The sequence below is a fragment of the Haliotis rufescens genome, unplaced genomic scaffold, assembly GCF_023055435.1.
Source record: "Haliotis rufescens isolate VD_foot unplaced genomic scaffold, xgHalRufe1.0.p SCAF_1, whole genome shotgun sequence".
In the NCBI taxonomy this organism is placed as follows: Eukaryota; Metazoa; Mollusca; class Gastropoda; order Lepetellida; family Haliotidae; genus Haliotis; species Haliotis rufescens.
Genome location: NW_025963779.1, coordinates 87867978 through 87894471, shown reverse-complemented (window position 1 = coordinate 87894471; position 26494 = coordinate 87867978). Strand labels below are relative to the sequence as shown.

Here is a 26494-nt window from a genome sequence, read left to right as displayed (position 1 = left end):
CGTGGAAGCCGCCATGTGTGGTTACGTTGGTGAGACCCCAGTTAGCCCAACCTTAAGGCGCTTCTACAACGTTATCTCAATGTTAATACGTCAGACCATGGTAAAATATAGACTATTGTGTCATCCGAGGTCTACATTGGCGTATCACGCTACAAACGGTTTGTTTGTTATCTGACGCCGCATACAGCAATAATGCAGCAATAATCCAGTCTGTACAAGACATTCCAGTGACTGACATCATGAGCACCGATCTACGCAATTGGGATACGATGACATGCATCAACCAAAGCAGCGAGCCTGACCACCCGATCCCGTTAGTCGCCTCTTACAAGCATTGGTTGTTGAAAATTCGAACACAGATCTTCACGAGGGCCATGTTTCAAATGATGTTTTGGCCACAGATCGAAAACATGAAGGTTATCACTGGGTGGAAGGTTATATTTAATTCAATTAAGGATTTAAAAAATCGACTACGAAAACGTGTGTTATCTACAATAGTTTGATCAAAAACAGTTATAGAAATGAAAACAGACAGAAATTACGAGATTGATAAACATTCCAGGCGTAGGAATACATATCGTGGCGTGACATGAATCAGGTGATTGTTTAATTTATGCACATAACATGACACGCCCACACAATCTGTAGCCAATCAACGGAGAGTCAGACTGTAACAAACCGGAACAAATATATCCATGAGAAGGCGGCTGTTTCAAATGACAAGGTCAGTAACCGTAACATTAGTTCCCTGAAAACGGAAAGACACAGTTGGAAAAGTTTTGGGTAGAAATGAAACCCGAAGACATGAAATATGTAGAACCCAGGCGAGCGAGAAACAACAACTGTTATATGCGAGCCTGCGCGTTTGCTGTTTCATTACTTCTCGGCCTTCGGTCTGAAATGATGGCTTGATCCATAAATATGCATGTATTTCGCTAACAAGTCATGACGATACAGGTAAGCAGAAAGGGAATCCTTCGACGGTAACATTGGGATTCCCGATATTCCGTAGTAATAAAAGTAGTCCGCTTCGGTGGGTGCGGCTTAATGTTTTATAATCATTGGGAAATGAATGCAATAACACGTGACCTAATCTGAATGCAGGAATTACAATGAACACAATGAAAATTTAATTATTTTGGAACACAGAATGCATCACAAGAACAGAAACCGAAACCGCCAATACAGAAGCGGCGTTGACAACTAAGTGTAAATGGACAGTGATGACTCTCGGTGTTCGTGAAACGAGTGGGCACAACTGGTACCACCCCCCGAAACACTATCCTCCCCAAATCCCAACATCCCCTTACCCTCACAGCTGATACGAACACATGCGACTTATTGTTTCAACTGTATGACAAATTAAAATAGCACATTTATATCATCAAGTGCATAGGTTCGATTTGTTTCTGAGTAAGCACACAAATATCCATAATATGACAAATTAAATAGCACATCTTAATCATCAAGCACATTGATTCGACTAAGTATTTCTGAGCAAAAACATAGACATCCATCAGCAGTTTCTTTCAAGTCACTAGCCAAGATGCCTATAGCACGAATGGCAGCCAACTAAAATTCAGTCTCTACACAGCTCGGGACAAGAGACAGGTTGCGGCTCTCCTGAACTTAATTCTGGAATAGGTGCCAGTCTGGCCATCTGGAAGTAAGGCGAAGACGAGAGAGTGGAACCGTTTCTTGCATGGATTATGTAGATCTGGTTCCATAGGCCCGGACAGGCGGTGAAAGACAGATTCCGTGAAGATGGTATTTGATGACTGGTCCAAGATTCTTCCAAGTGAACCTCATTTTTTTTGTCCGTGGCAAAACAGGAATGGTCTTCTGTCTGTGGCGATTGAGGGCGCTGCTAATTGATGGGAATAAAAGCAACAATATAAAACCCTTTCCATATTCGTAAGAAATCTCCGATTGTAGGATTCCTACTACATCATGAGTAGTGTTTATGAATCACTATAAAATAGTGATAATAAAAGGTAAGCGTATCCTGTCCCACTGATGGCACCCGTCACAAACACGTGCAAAGGCAAGTCAATTGTTAAGCTGAACAAAAACCACGGCAACATAATAGTACAAGTCAAAATAGGGAATTGCATCAGATATATTGTGTCACTGATGCCTCAAATTTGGAAATGTCGTCCACATGTCTACCATGAAACCTTTTGAAAACTTAAGTGAGACCTTGAATGTTGTCAACTTGATAAAACAACTTCTTAGCAAGAGTCGTATGATGATCTATAAATTGGTTGAAGGCGCATACTCGAGTGTACCTCAAAAGTTGTGAAACGTAGATACAAAGGCTGGAGCTGCAGGAATATTGCTCGACATAAAGGGGAAGTTGACTTTTCGAAAGCTTAAGCCATCCCTCATGTTATACAGTCTTGTGGAGAGTGTTTTGTCACTCTGAATCTTCATGCATAAACATGAAAGAGATTAGACCTTCTCACTAGTCCATTATATTTCTAGTTTGGGTGGGTAAATCTGTGGAAGGGAATTGGCTATTTATATATGAGAAACTAAAATTAATCTTCTCAACATATGTATATATTCTCAATGTAACTGTTTCATGTCAATTAAAATTGGATTACTAATTTTCAACAAACTAGAATTAAAATATACACGTGTCCCACCTCTGCTCGGTTCATCATATATTTAGCATATATATCTTTGATGCCATTCTAACCACACTTTCAGAGTGAGGCACCTAATCACCAGCACACAGGGTCAGCATATAACCCATCTGGGATTCGAACTTAATTAGGTACCTCACTCTGAGAGTCTGTTCCAATAACGGATGGGACTCGCCCCCAAAATGTTCTATAATCTGTACTTTACTAAGAAAGTGTTATCCCAAATATAACATTTGTTCCATTTGACTACTTTTTAAAAGGCATTGTGTATCCATAGCTTTCGATCAAGGAAGCTGTGTTAATTTCCACCTGTCAGAGGGGTACACAAAGTACGTGATCAAGACTACCAGTCGTCGGATTTCCATTTTGTGGAAGCCTCGATGACTGAGTGGGGTAGATGGTTGACCTTGTGTGCTTGCGATTGGGTGCCTCACTCAAGTATTAGAATATGTACTTCACTAAGAAAGTGTTATCCCTAATATAACTTTGTTACATTTGACCACTTTCGAAAAAGCATCGTGTATTCATACATCACTATCATTATATAATATCTGATAAGTAGAAACCTACTAAATGGTAGGAAAACCGATAGTCTAGATACATTCCTTGGTCCCCAGAGACAAGTTACATAGTAAACTTGACTTGATAAGTAGAATAGCAGTCAGTGTGTTTCTAAACGCGATTCGCAATTGATTATTAACAAGACCATTGCAAGTACAAATTGCCCATATCCAGAATGAGTTGACATTAAGTTCACAATGATTTGTTGTTAGCGTAACAAGGCAATAAACAAAAAAGGTGTGTTCTGGAGAAGAGATGGCTGCAGTATTTGTATGTTTATTCAGGATTAAATTGAAACATGAATTACAAATTGTAAACCATGGCTATTATTTTAGTTTTTATTTGTGTCTCGTTTCAACGTAGATGTGTGTAAAAAATACAAAACAAGATTGATGATTCAATAATGGCACGCAGTTGGTTAACGAGACAACCTGTTAAGTAGAGTTTTTTTCCAGGTCCTTTCATTTTCCATTTTTTTTAGAGTTTTACTGTACTAGCTTGCGCTAGGTCTGCAGTATGCCTTTATAGCTGATGAGCTTTCAGCATTCAGACATTGGAAGCTACTAAGAGATTATCAATGCTGTTCTGAAGACCTTTGGAAGAATGAGATAATAAGACAATGTCATCGGAGAGGTGTAACATCTTGGTCATGTAATTGGTGAATATAAAAAGCAAATTAAGATATTCTTGTAGGACATTCATATAGATACCAGGACGACACTGGGATACGTGGGACTACATGCGCCCCTTGCTTTACTGTGAAGGAGGGGACTGATTCGGAGACACCTTATGTTGTTTTTAACATATCAGCTGACATCTGAGATGGAAGATTTCCACGTATATTCCATAATTAATTAACTTGTAGCTAAGCCGTGTCTCCAAATTGAGAATTTGCTAAAATCCACAAAAAAGGCACACCATTTTATTTTAATTTCTTTGCATCTCTTTATAAGGCTTTTTAGAATGAATGTTTGTTGGAAGGAAGTTCATCCGAAAGCATTGTCCATTAATTAATTTGTGTCCATGTGGCCACAAATTCTATTATTAATGGTTGACAAAAGTAGTTGGGAAAGCTTCCTCGTGCAATGCAGCTATACTTATTTACATCAGCGTCCCTGTTTATGCACTGTCACAAGGTAAAACGTTCGTCGTGGTGTCGGGAATATCAGTACATGATTGAATTATGGTAAGAAGTGATGAGGCAAGTGACATATTGGACTGTGTAAACATGTCAGTCAGAATCATGTCCAGGCAACCAGGTTTTATTATTTCACAACATATCAAAGATCGTATACGGTTATTGGTCTATGTTAATATTGATCGTTGCAGTTAATTCCACTAAGTCTTATAAATAATTGCCTTCTGTACCATGTCCGTGAAAGGCACGGTATTTCAAATTCCCATTCAGTCACTATAATACAGCGTTCATCACATTCGTCACCATCTTCACCTACGACCTGATTTATGAGGATCAACTATTCTTTGGACTCAGTATTTGTGGAAAGAGTCCAATGTAGTCAATAGGTCATCCCTGTAGTTTTTGTTAAACGGTTGATTGTTATACTAAATCCACGCAGATTGCATGACATTTGTCAACTTTTCAAATATTTTTTATCAATTTCTGTTATCCTTTCATGTGAACTTGATGTTCCAGGTAGGAGGCTTGTTTGAAGTTCCAGGTAGGAGGTTGTTTGGAGTTACAGAGAGGAGGTTGTTTGGAGTTCCAGAGGGGAGGTTGTTTGGAGCTCCAGGTAGGAGGTTGTTTGGAGTTCCAGGTAGGAGGTTGTTTGGAGTTTCAGGTAGGAGGTTGTTTGGAGTTTCAGGTAGGAGGTTGTTTGGAGTTCCAGGTAGGAGGTTGTTTGGAGCTCCAGGTAGGAGGTTGTTTGGAGTTCCAGGTAGGAGGTTGTTTGGAGTTTCAGGTAGGAGGTTGTTTGGAGTTTCAGGTAGGAGTTGTTGAATGTTCGGATGTTATGCACAGTGATAAGATCGCACAGGTGTAAATGGATACACGTTCAGAATTTCAACCATATGATAGTTGCTAATTTTAATTATTTAATACTTCACTACTTGCAACGAGTAAAGTTTTCAAAGATATAACCAGTTGTTCGACCATTTAGTGCGCATGTATTAGTGTTCATATATGACTGCAGTAATACCTTGCCGAAATGATTAACTGTGGAGTCAATATTGTTCCTGTTCATAGGCAGATGTTTCGTGTTCACAGCTGAAGGCAGCGGGACCTGTTTGTCAGAGAAATGATCCATTATATCTGCTACATTTTTCTAGCGTTGAAATAACATCCACGTGTCACAATTCATAAGTGCTGATCATGTCTACAAGCAGTGGAAATGTATCATGATTTGTTCTTCCATACACTGGAGTTTACTGGGCACTAGTATATTGCACCAAAACATGTCACCAACTCACGTGTCTAGCACTCCGACAGAATCATCGTATTTGTTCATATAGAAGGAGCACTCGTCCACAGTGGGCATGTCCTGTAAGCATAATCGAGGAGTTCATTCCAGGATTCAGTCTTGCACCATGACTGTGGAATGTATGTATTTTATGAAAACAATCTAGATCTAAAGCAAGTCTAGCCAGCTCTGTGAAATCAGCATTAGGAAGATGATTTGTATTTACTTTAGAGGACTGACTGACTGACTGAGTATGGTTTTACGCCGCTTTTAGCAATATTCCAGCAATATCACGGCGGGGGACACCAGAAATGGGCTTCACACATTGTACCCATGTCGGGAATCGAACCCGGGTCTTCGGCGTGACGAGCGAACGCTTTAACCACTAGGCTACCCGACCGCCCCTTACTTTAGAGGAGAGAAATGCATTGGGCAAAATATTGCATAGACTATATGTCAGTCATATGTCCTGCTATATCCTCCAAAATTTGAATCTAATGTTCCAGTCACTGCATCATTTTCACTCATACAAGTGTCTGTAAGAACAATAAAGTCGGGAAACTCAACACGACCTTAAACATACGTGCGGTCAATATTGTTGACACCTTGAATATTCCAAAACAAAATTTTGTTTTAACATAATGAACTGAGGGTTTGGGCCATGATATAATCACGATGCCTATGTAAGGCAAGTGCATAGCACAGAAAATGTATATGAAATATAACATAAAATGAAAACAATAATAAAACTTACAACACTGCAAACAATTATAAATAAATGAAGCAATCATTGACGAATGAAGAACACACTCCAAAAAAAGACAGGAATGAAGCGAAGCGTTCATATAATATAACATATAATCAGCAGGCTTGCATGGGATATCTCATGCTCCTTCGGGATTACAAACAAGGATTTTAATCTCTCAGTGGTTAGCTATTATATAACGAGTCACGTCTCAGGTAAAAAATTGACCCAGTATGTACAATATTGGATACAGACTTTTGAAAAATCGGTAGATAATTTTGGTAGTCGTGTTGTTTATGTTGAAAACATGAAAAATGACTTGGTTATGTTTTCATATTTTAAATGTTTAGAAGGGTGGTGGGAGAGGGGCACACCTGAATCCTCTCTCGCGGATCCGTGTATGCACTTTATATTACATCACCCCCCAGTCCACCAGCTATCCGACTTGATCTTCACAGTACAACGTATATGTCATTTCTCACACGTGTTTAATGCAACAAACTGCTACTGTAGTCAGGTTCCTTAAACCTTTTAAAATAGGTTAACATCAATAGGTTGATGTAATGTCAGATCCTGATTTCACGTAAGCCTCGTACTTGACCTAGCTCGTGTGAAATGACATCATCTTATCTGCGAGTTGAACACTGCCAGAGGTCACGTCCAGCTGTCTGTATATATAACCACGGGGTGACATTTGATAGATAGCTATCAGTCAGGAGCGACATGACACACACCCATCCATCATCTACAGTGCCGCTGGCACAACCTTGGAGACATGGGCGACGTATTTTTCACGCGGATGAGTGTCTTATTCCACAGACAATAATTTCCTTTGTTTTTGCAATTGAGCCTTGTAGTACTTAATAGTGATATTCATAAAGGTCGGTGAGCTCCTCACGGCAGTACCTTCGTGGCGCCATGTCAGGTTTGCCCAGGGTTGTAGAAGTAAACAAGGGTACGTTGTAATCGCCAAGTGAAAGCTGGTCGCCTTGACAGCACTTATTCACGGCAGGCTCGTCAAGTGAGCCCCAGATAGCTCCATAAGCTGCACACTGATCTTGTAACATGCCCTATGTGTAGAAATGCCGTTTTACGACTCTATGTGAAAATCCGTACCATATTCAGAATTCAAAACTGATCATACATTCATAAAACATATGCACATTCGTATCACAAAACACAAGATTGTATAGTTTGCTATTTTATTTGAAAAAGAACAAAAAATCTTTACATGCTGGAATTACTGTGTAGCTCGGAAAGCTAAGCATCTGCTCAATAATCACACTTCATCAAAGTGTACACGTGGTACACATATATCTACAACGTAGGATTGTCAGTCCAACAGTGACATACGTGTCTTATCTGGACTAGAATACACATGACAAGATAATTATCAAAGTGGATATTTTTGACATGTTACAATATATAGGTGTGCCCTTGTGACTGTTTTAGCAATATTTTTACATATACAATAATTCAAGTATCTAAAACGATTGACATCACTGTGATATTCGGTCTAACATGTTCAAATGATTACTTGCGTCATACGATATACAAGCTTTTATATTTCTTATAACCTGGCGGAAGAAAGAGGGGACTATTATGCGCCAGACGGTTTGTGATAGATTTGACAGCTTGAGTAGGATAAAACCTAGTATCTAGAACAAACCTACTGGCGTTTAATTACTCCAATGTATGCATGTATTCAGTATTTACATTCCGGCTAACGCTGACAGCTGACTGATGACTCCTATGTATAACTCAAAGCACGCAGTTAGCTCCATCAACAGCTAATTAACGTTAGATGCACTTGGATGATCAGGACAGGCGACTGTCATTTGCCAGCAATTAACATTCTTATGAATATATCCCAACATCAGGCAATATGTATAATGTCAATGAAGCGTAACCGATGTGATGCTAATAACGCGAAAACGTACTCCCCCAAACTAACAGAAAGAGATGTGTCATCTTTTTTAGCCAAATCTGTTGTAAATCACGACTATCCTAATAATACATATTTTATTCACACCACTTTTCTATCTTCCCTACCCATGTTGTTAGTGTATTGATTCATAAACAATCATAGGAATGTTATGTTAGAATTCAGATGCCTCAACTTTCCGGGAGTGCACCATTGTCTAAGAAGTTTCAAACCCACGTGCTCGGTTGCATAAAGGGTTAAAATAATCTACGCTATCGATCTATCATCTGCAATAAATGCTTCTTGATCTAGGCCAATATTATGTTATCAATCCACTTCCACGATGTGTTCTACTTCTAACGCTATCTTGTAGATTAATGCCTATATGACAAACACCGAGTGACGTCTGGGACGGAAAACAGACTGTGTCCCATTGTGTAACTACGACAGACTGACTAGATCACAAACCTGTATATATGATCTCAGGGCACGAAGGAGGGATAGGGAAGAATCGACCTCTAACCATGACCGTGTGTGTCAAAGGTTAACAAGGGGTCACACTGGCCTTCTTTAGTATGTTGGCCAATAAGTACTGAAAGACACATCAGTGAGAATTTGTACTTTATGGTCAATGGTTGAATACGTTTTATGTTATGATATAGATGAAAGATATTGGATGAAAAGACAGTTGTATTGAATGAAGCAAAGGGAGATAACTGTCTTACATGGACCTTTTCAAAATGTACAAAGCAAACACTTGGCAAAATGAATCCTCAGAGGAATATCACATCTGTACTAATCCCCAATAGTAAAAAACAAGTGGTAGATGGAAGGTTAATGACCTCAATGTAAAGCCACATTGATCAGTCCTATTGTAGCACAGACAGCAAACATCCACAGCTTCAGAAAAGCACGCTTTTGGGCACCGTTACCTGTCAAACGCTTCGTCTTGCATTAGAAAACGGTTTCACTAAAATACCTCCACTTCAATGAGTTTGCTTATGGAGGTGGGCACTCTGCATGTGTCTGATGTTATCACTCAATGTGCACAGTAAAGAGGACCAGTTAATGATTAGCAGTTGTTCGACACATGGCGGTAGGTGTTCTTGTACAATGTCGACACGTGTCATCATTTTAGCTACCCCTCTTCACCTGTACCGGAGCAACATGGTATCCTGTTGGGACATATCTGTGGGCTGGTCGTCGGAGATGTCGTCGTCTTCATCCACCGCTCCGGTCGGCCGACATATGATGGCGGCCTTGATGTCGGTGAACCACAACCAGATGAAAGGGAAGACGAGCGCCTTGGCTGCCCTCAGCCACACTGACACCTTGAGCCCCTGGAAGAAGTCGAGGCAGTAGGGCTGGTCGCATGTTGTGGTGTACCTGAGGAGGCTTATGACGAAGTAAGGTACCTCTGGGAAGATGGTCATGAAGCACACAAAAACCACCACTTTGATTGATTCTCCTTTGAATGATACAGGCTTATCTCTGCAGTCATACATCAATTCCTTGGCTGGTACCTTCTTCTTATTGGTGCTGCAGAGACCAGACAGTGTTGCAAGGACGAAGAGTGCGACTGAAGGAAGCACAAAGCAAAGGACATGGGCGCAGACGATGTTCCAAAGGTTCACCTCCTGTACACAACCTGTCTCTGGGTCTCCCATCTCAAATGACTTAAGGAACAATGGAAGTGCAAGGAGAACACCAATAACCCATGGCGCTATTATCAGCAGTACAGAAACAACAATCCTCAGCCACTTGATCGTGATAGGCTTTTGCATGATGAACAGGAATCGGTCTATGACCAGGGAAATGGCGGTCAGGACGGACAGTGCAGGCTGAAGGTAGTCATTCAGGGCTCTCACTGTCATTCGGAGAACACATTCATCCTCCGAGCTGTCCAGAATGAGGTGAATGACGGTCGGCATGATGAACCCGCCCATAATGAGGTTAACCACACAGATATTGACTACGAGGAGGTTCTTGAGCTGCATGCGGAGTGTCCGCTTGGCAAGGATGAGGACGATGAAGAACAGCTGACTGCTGATGATCAGCATGGCCAGGGTAAGCCACACGATGTAGGTGGCGTGCCATGTTGTCAGACTGCCGGTCTTCTTGTCGGCAATAGCCCGCTCTAGTTCACGCCACTGCATCTGGAATACAACACAAAAACACTGATCAAATAGCTGAAGAGGTTTGCATTTCAATAAAACTAGCAACACAGTAGCTAGAAACACGATTTGACATTTAGCGGTCTGTAAATAATCGAGTCTGGACAAGACAATCCAGTGATTGACATCACGAGCATCGATCCACGCAATTGGGATACGATGACATCCATCAACCAAGTCAGCGAGCCTGACCACCCGATGCCGTTAATCGCCTCTTACGACAAGCTTAGTCGCCTTTTACGGCAAGGATTGGTTGCTGAAGACCTATTCTACCCCGGATCTTCGCGTGTCTGTCAGTTATTAAAAACAGATCGTCAAAAAACGTCATCATCCTGACGAGTAAATAACATTATCAGGTATGTGACCAATCATTTACACCAGTACTAGATGGCAGACACATGCATTATCACTGTCATTAATAATGTGAAGTGCCTCTAAATGTCCTTTCCGTAATGAGATTCAACGCAGTTTTAAGCGGCATCGCGAAAAAATACCAAGACGCAAATAACGGGCTTCACATTTATATGGGAACCGAAAACCGGATCTTGGGAGTGGATAGACGGTTTGATGAAATGTGGTTTAACGTGTGTGCGTGCGTGTGCGTGCGCGCTAAAGCCGGTGATATAGTGATAGCCCACTGAGATACCCTACCGCAGTTTGTCAAACTCTACTCTGACACATACTAAGTCCGAGCCAACCAGTCCTTGTTTTATCACCTTAATGCCAAGAGCCATTCAGGGTAACCATAAGTCGTTTAACGACTTTTGGTATCACGCGGCCGGGGATCGAACCAAAGACCTTCCGCTCTCCGGGCAGACGCTCTATCTACTAGTCCCCTCGAAGTGATAAGCGAACGCGTTAATCTTTAGGCTACATTGCAGACTTAACGGTAACAGCAATGCTCGTGATAGTTTTCATGTAGCTGATAACTAGATTCTGTATCAGCATGTACGGTAAGACTCCATCAAAATGTTAATGAGTAGACAAACAATGACCCATGACATGTGCCAGGAACAGCGTGACAACAAGTACAAAGCCCCTCGCGTGTTTAGATAACGTCCATGCGAGGCTGTTATTGTACCAATATAAAGGTGTTTAAGTAGAACATGACCACCAATGTAAATGATACACTCTATTGTATACTTAAGTTGGTAAACTCGACTCTAGATTGGACCGACATTGACATTGGACCAATAAAGTATCTTTAAGCTCTGTTCAGTAAAACTAGGAGATTAATAGTTCCGACTCTTGATCTGACATGTGATTAATTATGAGTGAGTATGGTTTTAGCAATGGTCCAACAATATCACGGTGGGGGACACCAGAAATGGGCTTCACTCATTGTAGCCATGTGGGGAATCAAACCCGGGCCTTTGGCGCGATGAGAGAACGCTTTAACCACCAGACAACCCAACCGCCCCGATTAATTATGAAATATGTTTTAAACAATTCATGTATGTCAAGTTTCGACGCTGTTTTTAGAAATAGGAACATACCCTTGTCAACATGAGCGAACTAAACTTATTTGAGTAATATACCCTCACTGCAATTAAAAAACATCCTCAGACACCTGTATATATTAATGCATCATACAGTCACCCAGAAGGACATAACGGTCCATGTGGTTTTCATGTAATCAAAGGTAAATGTACGTCTTTATTAGATAAGATGACGAGGCAAACATTTCGTCAATCTGTTACCAAACATGGAAGCTTGTGATTTTCTTTAACAACTGATTGAACTGTCTTCCATAGATTTTGACAAACTAATACTGTGATAGGTGCCAATTCTGGATTCTGGTAAAATCTGGATCCTCATATAGACTACTCAACAATCATAGAGTAGATCTGGATCCTCATATAGACTACTCAACAAACATAGAGTAAATCTGGATCCTCATATAGACTACTCAACAAACAAAGAGTAAATCTGGATCCTCATATAGACTACTCAACAAACATAGAGTAAATCTGGATCCTCATATAGACTACTCAACAAACATAGAGTAAATCTGGATCCTCATATAGACTACTCAACAAACAAAGAGGAAATCTGGATCCTCATATAGACTACTCAACAAACATAGAGGAAATCTGGATCCTCATATAGACTACTCAACAAACATAGAGGAAATCTGGATCCTCATATAGACTACTCAACAAACATAGAGTAAATCTGAAATCCTCATATAGACTACTCAACAAACATAGAGGAAATCAGGATCCTCATACAGACTACTCAACAAACATAGGAAATCTGGATTCTCATATAGACTACTCAACAAACATAAGAAATCTGGATCCTCATATAGACTACTCAACAAACATAGAGTAAATCTGGATCCTCATATAGACTACTCAACAAACATAGAGGAAATCTGGATCCTCATACAGACTACTCAACAAACATAGGAAAATCTGGATCCTCATATAGACTACTCAACAAACATAAGAAATCTGGATCCTCATATAGACTACTCAACAAACATAGAGTAAATCTGGATCCTCATATAGACTACTCAACAAACATAGAGTAAATCTGGATCCTCACAGACTACTCAACAAACATAGAGTAAATCTGGATCCTCATATAGACTACTCAACAAACAAAGAGGAAATCTGGATCCTCATATAGACCACTCAACAAACATAGAGTAAATCTGGATCCTCATATAGACTACTCAACAAACATAGAGGAAATCTGGATCCTCATATAGACTACTCAACAAACATAGAGTAAATCTGAAATCCTCATATAGACTACTCAACAAACATAGAGGAAATCAGGATCCTCATAGAGACTACTCAACAAACATAGGAAATCTGGATTCTCATATAGACTACTCAACAAACATAAGAAATCCGGATCCTCATATAGACTACTCAACGAAACATAGAGTAAATCTGGATCCTAATATAGACTACTCAACAAACATAGAGGAAATCTGGATCCTCATACAGACTACTCAACAAACATAGGAAAATCTGGATCCTCATATAGACTACTCAACAAACATAAGAAATCTGGATCCTCATATATGACTACTCAACAAACATAGAGTAAATCTGGATCCTCATATAGACTACTCAACAAACATAGAGTAAATCTGGATCCTCATATAGACTACTCAACAAACATAGAGTAAATCTGGATCCTCATATAGACTACTCAACAAACAAAGAGGAAATCTGGATCCTCATATAGACTACTCAACAAACATAGAGGAAATCTGGATCCTCATATAGACTACTCAACAAACATAGAGGAAATCTGGATCCTCATATAGACTACTCAACAAACATAGAGTAAATCTGAAATCCTCATATAGACTACTCAACAAACATAGAGGAAATCAGGATCCTCATACAGACTACTCAACAAACATAGGAAATCTGGATTCTCATATAGACTACTCAACAAACATAAGAAATCTGGATCCTCATATAGACTACTCAACAAACATAGAGTAAATCTGGATCCTCATATAGACTACTCAACAAACATAGAGGAAATCTGGATCCTCATACAGACTACTCAACAAACATAGGAAAATCTGGATCCTCATATAGACTACTCAACAAACATAAGAAATCTGGATCCTCATATAGACTACTCAACAAACATAGAGTAAATCTGGATCCTCATATAGACTACTCAACAAACATAGAGTAAATCTGGATCCTCATATAGACTACTCAACAAACATAGAGTAAATCTGGATCCTCATATAGACTACTCAACAAACATAGAGTAAATCTGAAATCCTCATATAGACTACTCAACAAACATAGAGGAAATCTGGATCCTCATATAGACTACTCAACAAACATAGGAAATCTGGATTCTCATATAGACTACTCAACAAACATAAGAAATCTAGATCCTCATATAGACTACTCAACAAACATAGAGTAAATCTGGATCCTCATATAGACTACTCAACAAGCATAGAGGAAATCTGGATCCTCATACAGACTACTCAACAAACATAGGAAAATCTGGATCCTCATATAGACTACTCAACAAACATAGAGTAAATCTGGATCCTCATATAGACTACTCAACAAACATAGAGTAAATCTGGATCCTCATATAGACTACTCAACAAACAAAGAGGAAATCTGGATCCTCATATAGACTACTCAACAAACATAGAGGAAATCTGGATCCTCATATAGACTACTCAACAAACATAGAGGAAATCTGGATCCTCATATAGACTACTCAACAAACATAGAGTAAATCTGAAATCCTCATATAGACTACTCAACAAACATAGAGGAAATCAGGATCCTCATACAGACTACTCAACAAACATAGGAAATCTGGATTCTCATATAGACTACTCAACAAACATAAGAAATCTGGATCCTCATATAGACTACTCAACAAACATAGAGTAAATCTGGATCCTCATATAGACTACTCAACAAACATAGAGGAAATCTGGATCCTCATACAGACTACTCAACAAACATAGGAAAATCTGGATCCTCATATAGACTACTCAACAAACATAAGAAATCTGGATCCTCATATAGACTACTCAACAAACATAGAGTAAATCTGGATCCTCATATAGACTACTCAACAAACATAGAGTAAATCTGGATCCTCATATAGACTACTCAACAAACATAGAGTAAATCTGGATCCTCATATAGACTACTCAACAAACATAGAGTAAATCTGAAATCCTCATATAGACTACTCAACAAACATAGAGGAAATCTGGATCCTCATATAGACTACTCAACAAACATAGGAAATCTGGATTCTCATATAGACTACTCAACAAACATAAGAAATCTAGATCCTCATATAGACTACTCAACAAACATAGAGTAAATCTGGATCCTCATATAGACTACTCAACAAGCATAGAGGAAATCTGGATCCTCATACAGACTACTCAACAAACATAGGAAAATCTGGATCCTCATATAGACTACTCAACAAACATAAGAAATCTGGATCCTCATATAGACTACTCAACAAACAGAGGAAATCTGGATCCTCATACAGACTACTCAACAAACATAGGAAATCTGGATCCTCATATAGACTACTCAACAAACATAGGAAATCTGGATCCTCATATAGACTACTCAACAAACATAGAAAATCTGGATCCTCATATAGACTTCTCAACAAACATAAGAAATCTGGATACAGCACAGACTTAGTCAACTGAACATAACGGATACTGCAGTATACGTAAGGCAGAACGGGGAATGGTAAACTTCCACAAATTTTTAGATGGAGTTTTAACTAGAACAAAGAAAATGAGCGTAAGTTAAACATATACGTTCAGTCACACAATCAACATACATGGTCATATCACACCGGAAAAAGCCACAAAGAATTACTAACAGAAGTGCATCTCGTGCATCTTACCTGCGCCATCTTTGAAATAATTACTTCAGAAAGAGGCTAAATGTCAAGTGGCCATGTGACCCTGAGACTGAGTGCTGTGCCTTTGTTCTCCACCCCGTCCCAGCCGGACCCAATATCAATCTGGGATACTGGCCCTTTCACGTCCCCAAACAAGTCTTATCTCCCCGGGCACTAGAACGCTGATGACATAACAAGCCTAGCAGTGCAATAAGGAAATCTAAACACTTCTTTGTGTAGCCTGTACCCCGTAGTAATTACGTAATGAACAAATAGGAAGTGAAAGTAAGGGACCAGTCGTAAAGTAAGCATGGAGGTGAAGGTGACCGACGCTCTAGTACGTGGCGTGGCTGTGGTCAGGCCGCGGTCAGGTGTGATGGATAATGAGCGTTCTGCCCTCGGGTCGTTCACGAATACGCCCAACCGCCAGAAAAATGTCAGTAAAAGTCGCCATTGCCTTCCTATAAGTAAATTACGAACCTTTATCGGGGCTGGTAATCAACAAAGAACAGCCCCTGTCGTGCTTTTGGACACAGTGAATAAACCGCCAGAGGCTTACTATGTATACAGGAAAGAAAGCTCCCCAACCGTATATGAGCATGGCATATTTCAAAAATCCAAATTTCCACCCAAATCTATAAAGCGACCATAAAGCCCCTCCAGGTTGCCTTGCCTCTCGGACATACCCACATCACTAAATGGCCTGGCGGGCCCGTGCGCGAAAAACGCATATGTCGGAAAGCGCACGTTTAAACCTAAACTAAGTAAGTAAGTACCTGGGTGGCTTAAGGCCTGAATGTGACATGTAAACTCAGATGTACAGGTTACGGCGACATCATAAAGATACCTTTAGTTTAAAAGATAACGCTGACACCACAGAAACACGGATGTGATAATAAATAACAATGTCACAGTTTTCGGATGTGAAGTGACAGATCGTATAAGTTACTAAATCATATTTCTATGTGGTCGTATTTCCGTAAGATATGCCGGGAACGGCTGCTATTTCTGGCAAGTCACAAACACCATGTTTGAAGGGATTCCGTTGGTAGCATTTTTTACGCCGCAGTAAGCACTATGCCGGTTATATCACGGCGGCCTGTGCCAGACAAACCAGTGATTTGTATCATATCATTTTTTCATTAAATGTCCTCTTTTTTAAATCAGCTAGAAACGAATTGATGCACTCACTATTGTTAATTGTGAAAGATACTTGTGATGTAAATACTAACCTGATGCTAGTTGGCAATGCAGTTTTACCTAATCATGTGAATGAAAACAGTTTTAGGAATGTACATACACATATAAAGAATGCAAAAACGTTTGAATGAGCAATGTTATTGTACAAACGTTTCTTCTTCTTCTTCATTCCTTTCTGTCATATAATTTATTGATTGTAACTAGGCATAGATGTAAGTCTATGGAAGAGGGCGTTTTAAGTTGTGATAACTTGAGTCCAATCCTTTTCATGAGAATAAAATATGTTTAAACTGAACTCAAAACATTTGTATTTATTATTGGCCACAACATGCCACGTCGTGTTCGTACGTTGACACGCAATTGACATGCAATTAACCAAGTCACCAAGCCCGACCACCCTTCCAATATAGTCGCCTCTTACGACAAACAATAATTTGAGTGCAAGTTACCTATTCTAACCCGGGTCCTCGTTGGGTCGGTCTATTTGTTGTGAGTAAAAGCTATCTAGAAACAGAGACCATATAACATAATGGTCTCTGCTAGACGTTATTAGGTGCTATTTTGAAAGGTCATATAAGAGAGGATTAATATTCATATAACAACACGATCAATGTTTGTTTGTCAAGAGGAAATAATGACGTTATATGTATATCTGGCATCTTCAGAAACTCAAGATTTTGACCAGCCGCCAATAAGGTTTGAAAGGCAACACACCGTTTGAGGAAACAATCTCGAAAGTGCTCACCGTAAGTTGGCGATACAAGGATATTAATTTGGGAGTACCAATTGAGGATAAGATATATGGGTGAACAACTTTTTTATTACAATTAGGAGCGACGTTTCGGTGTAGGTTCTAACACCGTTATGAAATTGCAAGCAAGTGATAAAGTGAGTGAGTGAGTGAGTGAGTTAAAGTTTTACGTCACATCGGCAGTATCTCAGCCATGTAGTGACGACAAGTGATAAAGTGTTAGAGCCTACACCGAAACGTCGCTCCTAATTGTAATAAAGAAGTTGTTCATCCATATATATTATCCTTACTTAGAACTCCAACTTCTAAATGCCTCTCAAAGAAGTTGTTTGGGGGGAAGTCGAAATATGTGGTAAAACAGCTCAGATCTGCGCTACTCCTACATCATGTAGACACGCAGGAATATAACAGATACTGTTCATATCGGCTTTAATCTAATAACTCCTCACTCACTCGCTCTGAGAGGTCTGTTACAAGTGCGCCTAATCAACATGTCACGTCAAGGTTTTTTTTACTTTGAATGATGAAGGAACCCGTATGGACCATGAATATATTCAAACGTGACGAGCAAGAAGAAGAATATACAACAAATGTGTTGTTTATTTAACCCATAAGTCAGGCAAAGATTCTCATGAAGATATCCCAGTACATTCTGCGACAACAACAAGTTGATCCATAGACTGACAACAGTTTATTAACGTCTCACTTCTGTACATACATAAAACAGCTGTGTACAACTTGACATAGATAGAATGTACAGAACCATTCAATAGACTTATGAGAGACAAATTATCATAAAATTTATACATAAATGATATAAAGATTCTATAGTGAAACGTTATCCATATAAAAGATGCTTTCTACGATTAAGAATTAAAAAGCAGACTTTGGCAAGTATACACACACTGGAGTCACTGAAAATTAAACAAAGTTTGTCGATATCAGGTATATCTAAAACATTATAAGATTTAGCAATACATTCATTGAAAAGAGTTGCCCTGATATCGTCATATACGCAGTGAAACAAAACATGGACCTCGTCTTCTACGCTGTCATTACAGTGAAAACATTTTCTATTGTGGACAGGTACACCTTCGTACCGACCAGTTTCCACTCGAATAGGAGCCACGCCACATCTAAACTTGGCTAGTGCCGATCTATAGTTTCTGGCCATCTGATTTGAAACATAGTATTCTGTCCCATATACTTGTTTGTAACATCGGTACATTCTCAATTTATTAAGCCCATTTCGCCCCTCTTCCTTTCTTAACATATCACTCCAACGGGTAACATATTCATTCATACACCATTGTTCCACCCGTGTCCAAACAGAAAATTTATCTATAAAACCTGTTGCGTTTAACAGATGTCCTCAATCCATATTAATAAACTTCTTTCTTACCCATAACTGGAAATACATGTTCGCCTCGAGGATGTTATTGATTTAACGACATTTAGAAATGTATCAGGACTTCGCGATGATTTTGAGTAACTCCCATAAGGCCACGTCATTTTGCAGAACTTGTCAAATATGGTTGGTGTTCGACCATGACATGAATGCCTACGTAATACATATACTACACACACAAAAATAACCCACTGATAACAACGCCCGATTCTTTCATATTACTACAGTTAATCTGTCATGCCATGAGATAAGCTATCATAAAATGAAAGAATCGGATGTTCTTAAGCTTCTTTTGAGTAGTATATATTAGAAATATCATCCATTAATACTCCCTTGATACAAATATTGATATAGTATGGATGAATACTGCAACAGGTTCTACCATACGGCGCGTGCAGATGATCTGTTTACGCTGGACCTATGCTCTTTATACTGACATAGCTATAGCCTGACATTTGTCACCTGCTTTCAAAACTAGTATTATTATGTCGGTCGCCTGTCATTGTGAACCAGTGCGGTGCATTCCAAAAGCCAACATGTATCTTTCAATCATTTCAGATGCAAGCAAAATTGTTTCAGTGCACCAGACAGCTACAACCTTGTCAAGTGTGAAACCTTCTTCATGTTATCACCCAACCCGTACCGAATACTGGAGATGACGTCATAAATCGTTGGGTAGTTATCGGAAGGTAGTGTGTATTCCCGGGTTCAGTTCCCTAATTGGATACAATGTATAAATCCGACATTTGATCATTGTTAATAATTCATGGGTTTGTATACAGTACGTTCCTCCATCGGATAGAACCCCGTGACGCTAGTTGCAATCGATTGATGGTTGATGTCGATGCCGTTGTACAGCTGGAACAGTTAACGGGGGAATAAAACCTCACTAACTCACGTTAAGGTTCGTCTGTCATACATACCCCCACGCATCAGTTATCGACACATTATGAAATACGTTCTGTACATAATGTATTAGTCTGTCATACAGACTTTGAAACAAATATATCTAAACAGCCCATGCAAGTCTATAATAGTGGACAAGTCTAAATTACTGCAGTATCTGAAAAAGATATTCTCAGGGCTCCTTTTTATAATATGTTTATTAAGATATTTTAACTGGTTATTTTCTGTAAGATATGTTCATTTCAGAGACTAGATGTTAGGCTAATAATGTATTACATATTTCAGATGATCTAGTTGCTGAACCACAGAAAGGTAACACAAGCATTGTGTATGAATACCCTGTAATACTTTATCCACACTGTCACGTACTGGCCTGGTTGTGTCTTGACGTAAACTAAACGCGTCATGTCAGATTGGGTTTAAGTCTCACCTACTTCAGTCAGTCACAAACACTGCGAGGCAATATGCGACTATCCCCGCCAGAATGCTTGGTTTATTGACTAACCATGCAGAACTCAGTCTCCCTCTCTCACAAGGTAATAGGTCAAGCATTGCTGCACATCCTAGTACTTCTGAACGATTGTCTGTTCAAGCGGATAAACTTTGAACTATGGTTACCCTACAGAAGCATTTATTATCTAAACCATTTCGAATTATATTACATGTATTAGAGACTTTCATAAATATATAAATTCTAGTTAAATTATATACAAGATGGTATAGTAGTTAATAAATCCGAAAGAGATTTTTTTCAATTGAATGTATATGAATCGATACGTATGAAAACACCTGTGGAAGTCGCCATGACAGGCGGATAAAACCGACTGCAGTAGGGAATGCACTAGCGCAGGGAATAATGACCTGTGTCCCTGATGTGGAATTGCCTGTCCTAGTTCTATATGTAATATTTGTTGTAAGCGACCCAGCTCACCCTCAATCACCGCCAGTACTAATGTAAACAAACTGTTTCTGTTAAGCAAACTGCCTTGTTGCTATCAACACTGGTTACATTTCATTATGGACACCCCTAAACCTGCAGAAATATCTTCACAATCATTAGTTTATTGTTTTGTAATCGATTCTGTAATGAGTCCTCGGAGTTCATATTTGAATATTTTATCGCGCTTTCTATTGTCATGGGTTAGTTTTGTTGCGGGATGAAACGCATGCTCGACGAGAATACTGACTGTTGTCCGATCTAGCCCAGCCTAAACAAGACAAACACAACTGTGTATTGACTTCAATTCAGACATTGAAGAATACCACAACAGAGTTGCGTTAATACTTACTTTTATGTCTACCGGACAAAAGGGGAGTCAATAACTCCCGTTATTGATTCTTGATGTCGAATAAATAATCACATTGAAGTTTGAACAGGACGCACCACGTTCGTCTCACAGTTAGGTGTGCCTCGACTCGCCTTCATTTTCGCACCTGACAAAACGCTAGTGATCTACGGCGGTGTCACTCTGACATCACAGCGCCTGATTGCTGTTTACCTGAGCGCTGAGAAGGGGGAGGTTAGGGGGGTTACTGATTATTACCGTTAGAAGTGACACGCAATACATATATCTCGCAGTCAACCGAGACCCATGATCAGCTATAGGTATAGCTTAAGGCGTTTTCAGCCTGCATAAGTACTATTGGTATATATTTATCATGATTAGCTCTAATCTGTAGCGTGTTAATGTCACAGACAAAACTGAAGCCAAGGTAGAAAGGTGAATACACATCATCAAGGCTTGCTCCCACACCAAAACGCTTACAAAACAGAAACAATCTTAATGATAAGAAGAAAAGAAATTTACTACAATTATTGAACAGTTAATTGCCAAATAACTACTGATAAAGAGGGTTCTTATTCGCCCTCAGCAACATAACAATTATACTGATAATGATCATGAGGTTTAAAGTTTGGCCAGATTTTCAGAAAATATATCAACTAAATATTCTTGAGAACGCAGGATCGCAATAACACTTTTTCTAGGCCTTTATGTGACCTCTCTCATCCCGTGTTGCAGTGACATAAGATGTAGACGTGCTCAAACGACAATCCCATATATTTAAGTCATGGAAGTCGTTTTGACATTGGATGGTGCACACATCCTGTATATACGTGTTACAATACCTTCCACAATAATAGTCAGTGTAACTTTCTACTCAGTCGACAATGTTGCCTCTGGGGTATTGAATATAGTATAATACCCACCCAAAATACAACCCCTCTCTCGACATGATCAACCTACAAATATTACCATCACAACATTTGTTTGGGTGTATATATCATATAGATATACGGGTATACACTATAACAATCTAGCGACCATTTATCTACATGGACTTTGAGACCAGCAGTTGATCCTTGCAATATTATTAACTCACCTTGGCGAGGGTTCAAAACATATAAGTCCGCCATCTTGCTTCACATAACGCAGTGGTCACAAATAAGTTTCTAAAACTTTTATTTAAACCTTGAGGCTCAGTAAAAGTGGTCAAACTAGACTTATGAACCGTTTGATATATAGTCTCTGTTGATTTGTAAAATTTGTGTACATCTTTGGAAAGGTAACACGAACACTTACCGTTACAGACGGGTGAGTGAGAGTCGACTGCCAGTTAATTTGTCGTCTGCTTTCCTCGTGACGTCACAGATCGCGCGGACCTCCAGGCAGATAATAGCCTCTCTTTGTTTTACAAATCAATGCGGATCGTGGCTGGAGAGTCGAAGATTCTTGCACGTTATATTGCCCATTGGTAACTCACCGTGTCAACACAGCGATTCGGAGCTTGCATTCAGAGGCGTTTATCTCGGACAGGTGCACTCCGGAGGTGAGGCCGAGGGCAGTCCAAGCTCCGCACAGCGTTTGTGTCCTGCATAGCTGCGCGTGTTGACACAAACCCTGTCCGCACACATTTGTGGCCCCACCCCCACGCAGTGTGTTCCCGGACTCAAAGCAGCTGGCGGGTGGGTGTTACCTACGAGTGAGTTTGATTACCCTGTTAATATTTTCATTTCTTAAACAAATCGTGGAGTAATATAAGGAAATGATAGTTTGCAGCGTGCCTCAAATGGATGGCTGATCGCCTCCGTCTCCTAGTGACAGATCGTCCGTCCGAAGACGGAAGGTCCGGGGTTCGATCCACGGCCGCTTCATACCAAGAGACGTCAAAATATGGTACTTGTTGTTATTCTGTCTGGCACTCGGCATTAAATGGCTAAAACAAGAACTGGACGGTTCGGAGTCAGTATACTGTGTGTCAGTGGGGTATTCATGTCAAACTCCGGCATGGTATTCAGTGGACTGGCACTATAATATCGGCAATAGCCCGGACTCGCACACACACACACACACTCACTCACCACACACACACACACACACACACACACACACACACACACACCTGCACGTCGCTATATAAGTGCAATAATCTTGGACGCGACGTTAAACCCAATGTCACCTCACCTCACCCAATGGGTGTCTCTTCCTGGGTTTGTCATGACGTTCACATATGTATATGTAAGGAAGCAAAAGTGTAGGCTGGGACATATTTTATTACGTCAAAAGATATGGTTGGGCGGGCGGTCTGAAACAAGAAAACTAAGTGCGAAAAAAAACCATACTAACCAGCAGCATGCAATTATTTTAAGAATTGACGTGAAGCTTCACATGGAAATGACATCATATTTCAAAGGCCCAATAGACTTTGTTTTTGTGTTCCGTAGTTATATTTTGATATTAAACTAGTTTGAGACCGAATCGTCGTTATATCAAGCTGATTTTGTATTTGCTTTTTGGACTCGGGTAAAACACGATGTACAAAATGCGATGAAAATAACACGTGTATTATGACAATCTTATCACACTACTATCAAGAGGTACATTGTTCAATATCTGGAGCCGTGAAGATCCGGGGTAGAATAGGTCTTCAGCAACCCATGCTTGCAGTAAAAGGCGACAATGCTTTTCGTAAGAGGCGACTAACTGGATCGGGTGGTCAGGCTCGCTGACTTGGTTGTTGTATGTCATCGTATCCCAATTGCGTGGATCGATGCTCATAATGTCAGTCACTGGATTGTCTGGTCAAGACTCGCCGTCATATAGTTGAAATAGTGAGGCGTTAACCAACAAATAAACAAACAAGCAAACAAAACAATATCTGACTTCTTACCGGGGTAAGTTTCAAGAATCTCTATGGTGTGTAGAGACTACATTTTCGGACATGACTTTTCACGAACGTTTCGAAATTTATCATTTGACAGAAAAATCAGAAAGTGACTTTAATCTATCTATATTTAGGGACGGGATTATATATGTTTATATATGACGAAAGTTGGCACAGTAAACATATACACCAATACTTGAGACAGTCGAGTATGGACCAATCGAGACAATCAAGTATAGGCCAATGTTTGTTGCCAACAGCTGACGTCGACCCTATGCCAAGGAGGGTAGACATGATCCTTAAATATCCTGGATATGATATCATTATAGTATCTTATATAAATAGAATAGAGATATAATACCCTGGATTAACGAGGATGACAGTTTATCTGCATGAGGTATGAAACATGGCTGTAGCGATACCTATTAGATAGCCCTGGTGTACGACAAAGATGTATCGCTGTGAAATATGACCCTGTATTCTGACATATGAGTTTAATGTGGTTGCGTGGCGAGGGCCCGCGTCTCACAGGGAGCAATAAGCTTAATGCCGTTACCTACATGCTAGGCATGCAACTACAGCACAAGACATGGCGTCACTGATGATACAGTCTTTACTTATAGTTACGTGGTCACTTCCGTATGAAGGCAGAGAAATATATGTATTCTATGTGAGTGTATCAATGTTTCTGTGGAAATATGTTTCTTTGTTTGTTGTTACGCTGTACTCAGCAATATTCCAGGTACATATATATGACGGCGGTCTTTAAATACTCGAGTCTGGACCAGACAATCCTGTGATTGACATCATGAGCATCGATTTACGCAATTGGGATCAACATCAACCAAGTCAGCGAGCCTGACCACCTGATCTCGTAAGTCGCCTCTTACGACAAGCATAGTCGTTCTTTACGGCAAGCGTGGGTTGCTGAAGACCTATTCTACACCGGATCTTCAAGGGTACTGTGGAAATATGATGTTTTCATATTATTTTTTTCCCACGAATGTTGACTTACGGCAATTATTGAAGTTATCAGTATGTTAACTTCCATAAAATAAATAACGCGACAAAATCCTTTCCATATCAAACAGAAATATCTGCATAAAGCAGAGTCGATCAAACACATCGCAATCGTGTGTTTTTAAATGGCGTAAACTATTTCTTAAGAACTTATGTACAGCACACGTGTTGTGTAGGTCCTCTCAAGCCGATCTATTCAATGTCTAATATTAGTTCATACCACGGGATCACAACTCACTCCTACCGCTCTCTTTGTTCCCCGTGGGGACCCGGGATAGAATGCGTCCCCAGCACTCCATTGCATATTGCGAATCGTAAGCGGCGACTAACTTGACAATCCGAAGGGACTCCTCCCCAGCAACGTATGCTATTCGTAATAGATGTTCGTCATCAGACTCAGTGACTTGGATGATGGCGTGTCTACGTACCCCGTCGGCGTGGTATCAATCACTGGATTGTCTGGTCCACACTCGATAATTTATAGACCGCCGCCATATAGCTGGAATAATCCTGAGTGCGGCGTTAAACAACAAACTCTGCGGCAGAGTGGAGCATGATGCGTTCGTATAATATACTGTGAGTCACCTGTTCAGTGATGCACTCCATACGGCGGCACTGCATTGTGCTTGGGACAGCCTTGCTCCAATAATTTACTGAATGATTAGCCCATGGGTGTATAGAATTTTCAACAATTTAATAAGCAAGTCTGGATATGCGGACAGTCAAAGGACGCCAGTCTCGTATTGGGACAACTTGTTCTTATTATTAATATAATCTAGAATTTTTTTATTTTAAGTCATAATTTTTGCCTTAGAGACGCATGCAAGTCTATGCTTGGGACGACATGACTGGTCTCAAAATTAGCGTCAGGCGCGGTCAAAAGAAACGATATCTCATGAACAGCTACTTGTACCACAGCAATTTTATCGGATACATTTACACACTTTGAAATCATCTCATAGACCCATACAACAGCATTATTATTTGATTCCATCATAATATAGAGGCACTGTAAGATACACCAATAGCATTATAGAGAATAATCCTACTACAGCAACATTATATTATATTATACAATTATACTTCAGCAATATCATATTATAAATTTTTAATGCAGAAATATCACAAATACAAGCTATATTAAGTATTATACACATTATAGCAATATGTTATTATGCATTT

General features: G+C 39.8%; 1 protein-coding gene across 4 annotated transcripts; it reads right to left on the bottom strand.

Moving 5' to 3' along the window:
• Window positions 1-7559: 7559 nt before the first annotated feature.
• On the bottom strand, window positions 7560-23016 carry LOC124119721. 4 transcript variants are annotated; one of them, XM_046482346.2, is made up of 2 exons: window positions 22892-23016; window positions 7560-10451 (listed from the first exon to the last, which is right to left on the bottom strand). In XM_046482346.2, the coding sequence occupies exons 1-2, from the start codon at window positions 22919-22921 to the stop codon at window positions 9444-9446; spliced, it is 1038 nt and encodes a 345-aa protein (XP_046338302.1). In that variant the 5' UTR covers window positions 22922-23016; the 3' UTR covers window positions 7560-9443. The 4 variants fall into 4 exon arrangements, with proteins under 4 accessions (XP_046338302.1, XP_046338305.1, XP_046338306.1 ...); XM_046482349.2 differs by having other exon boundaries at window positions 22711-23001; XM_046482350.2 differs by lacking the exon at window positions 22892-23016 and adding an exon at window positions 21418-21571.
• Between the last annotated feature and the right edge of the window lie 3478 nt (window positions 23017-26494).

What these genes read in the sequence shown, in the direction of transcription:
- LOC124119721 (XM_046482346.2), bottom strand. Translation starts at nt 22,921, where the DNA reads ATGCAAGCTCCGAATCGCTGTGTTGACACG. An exon ending in CGAATCGCTGTGTTGACACG is followed by an intron (nt 10,452 to 22,891) that starts GTGAGTTACCAA and finishes GTTGTATTCCAG; the next exon opens with ATGCAGTGGCGTGAACTAGA.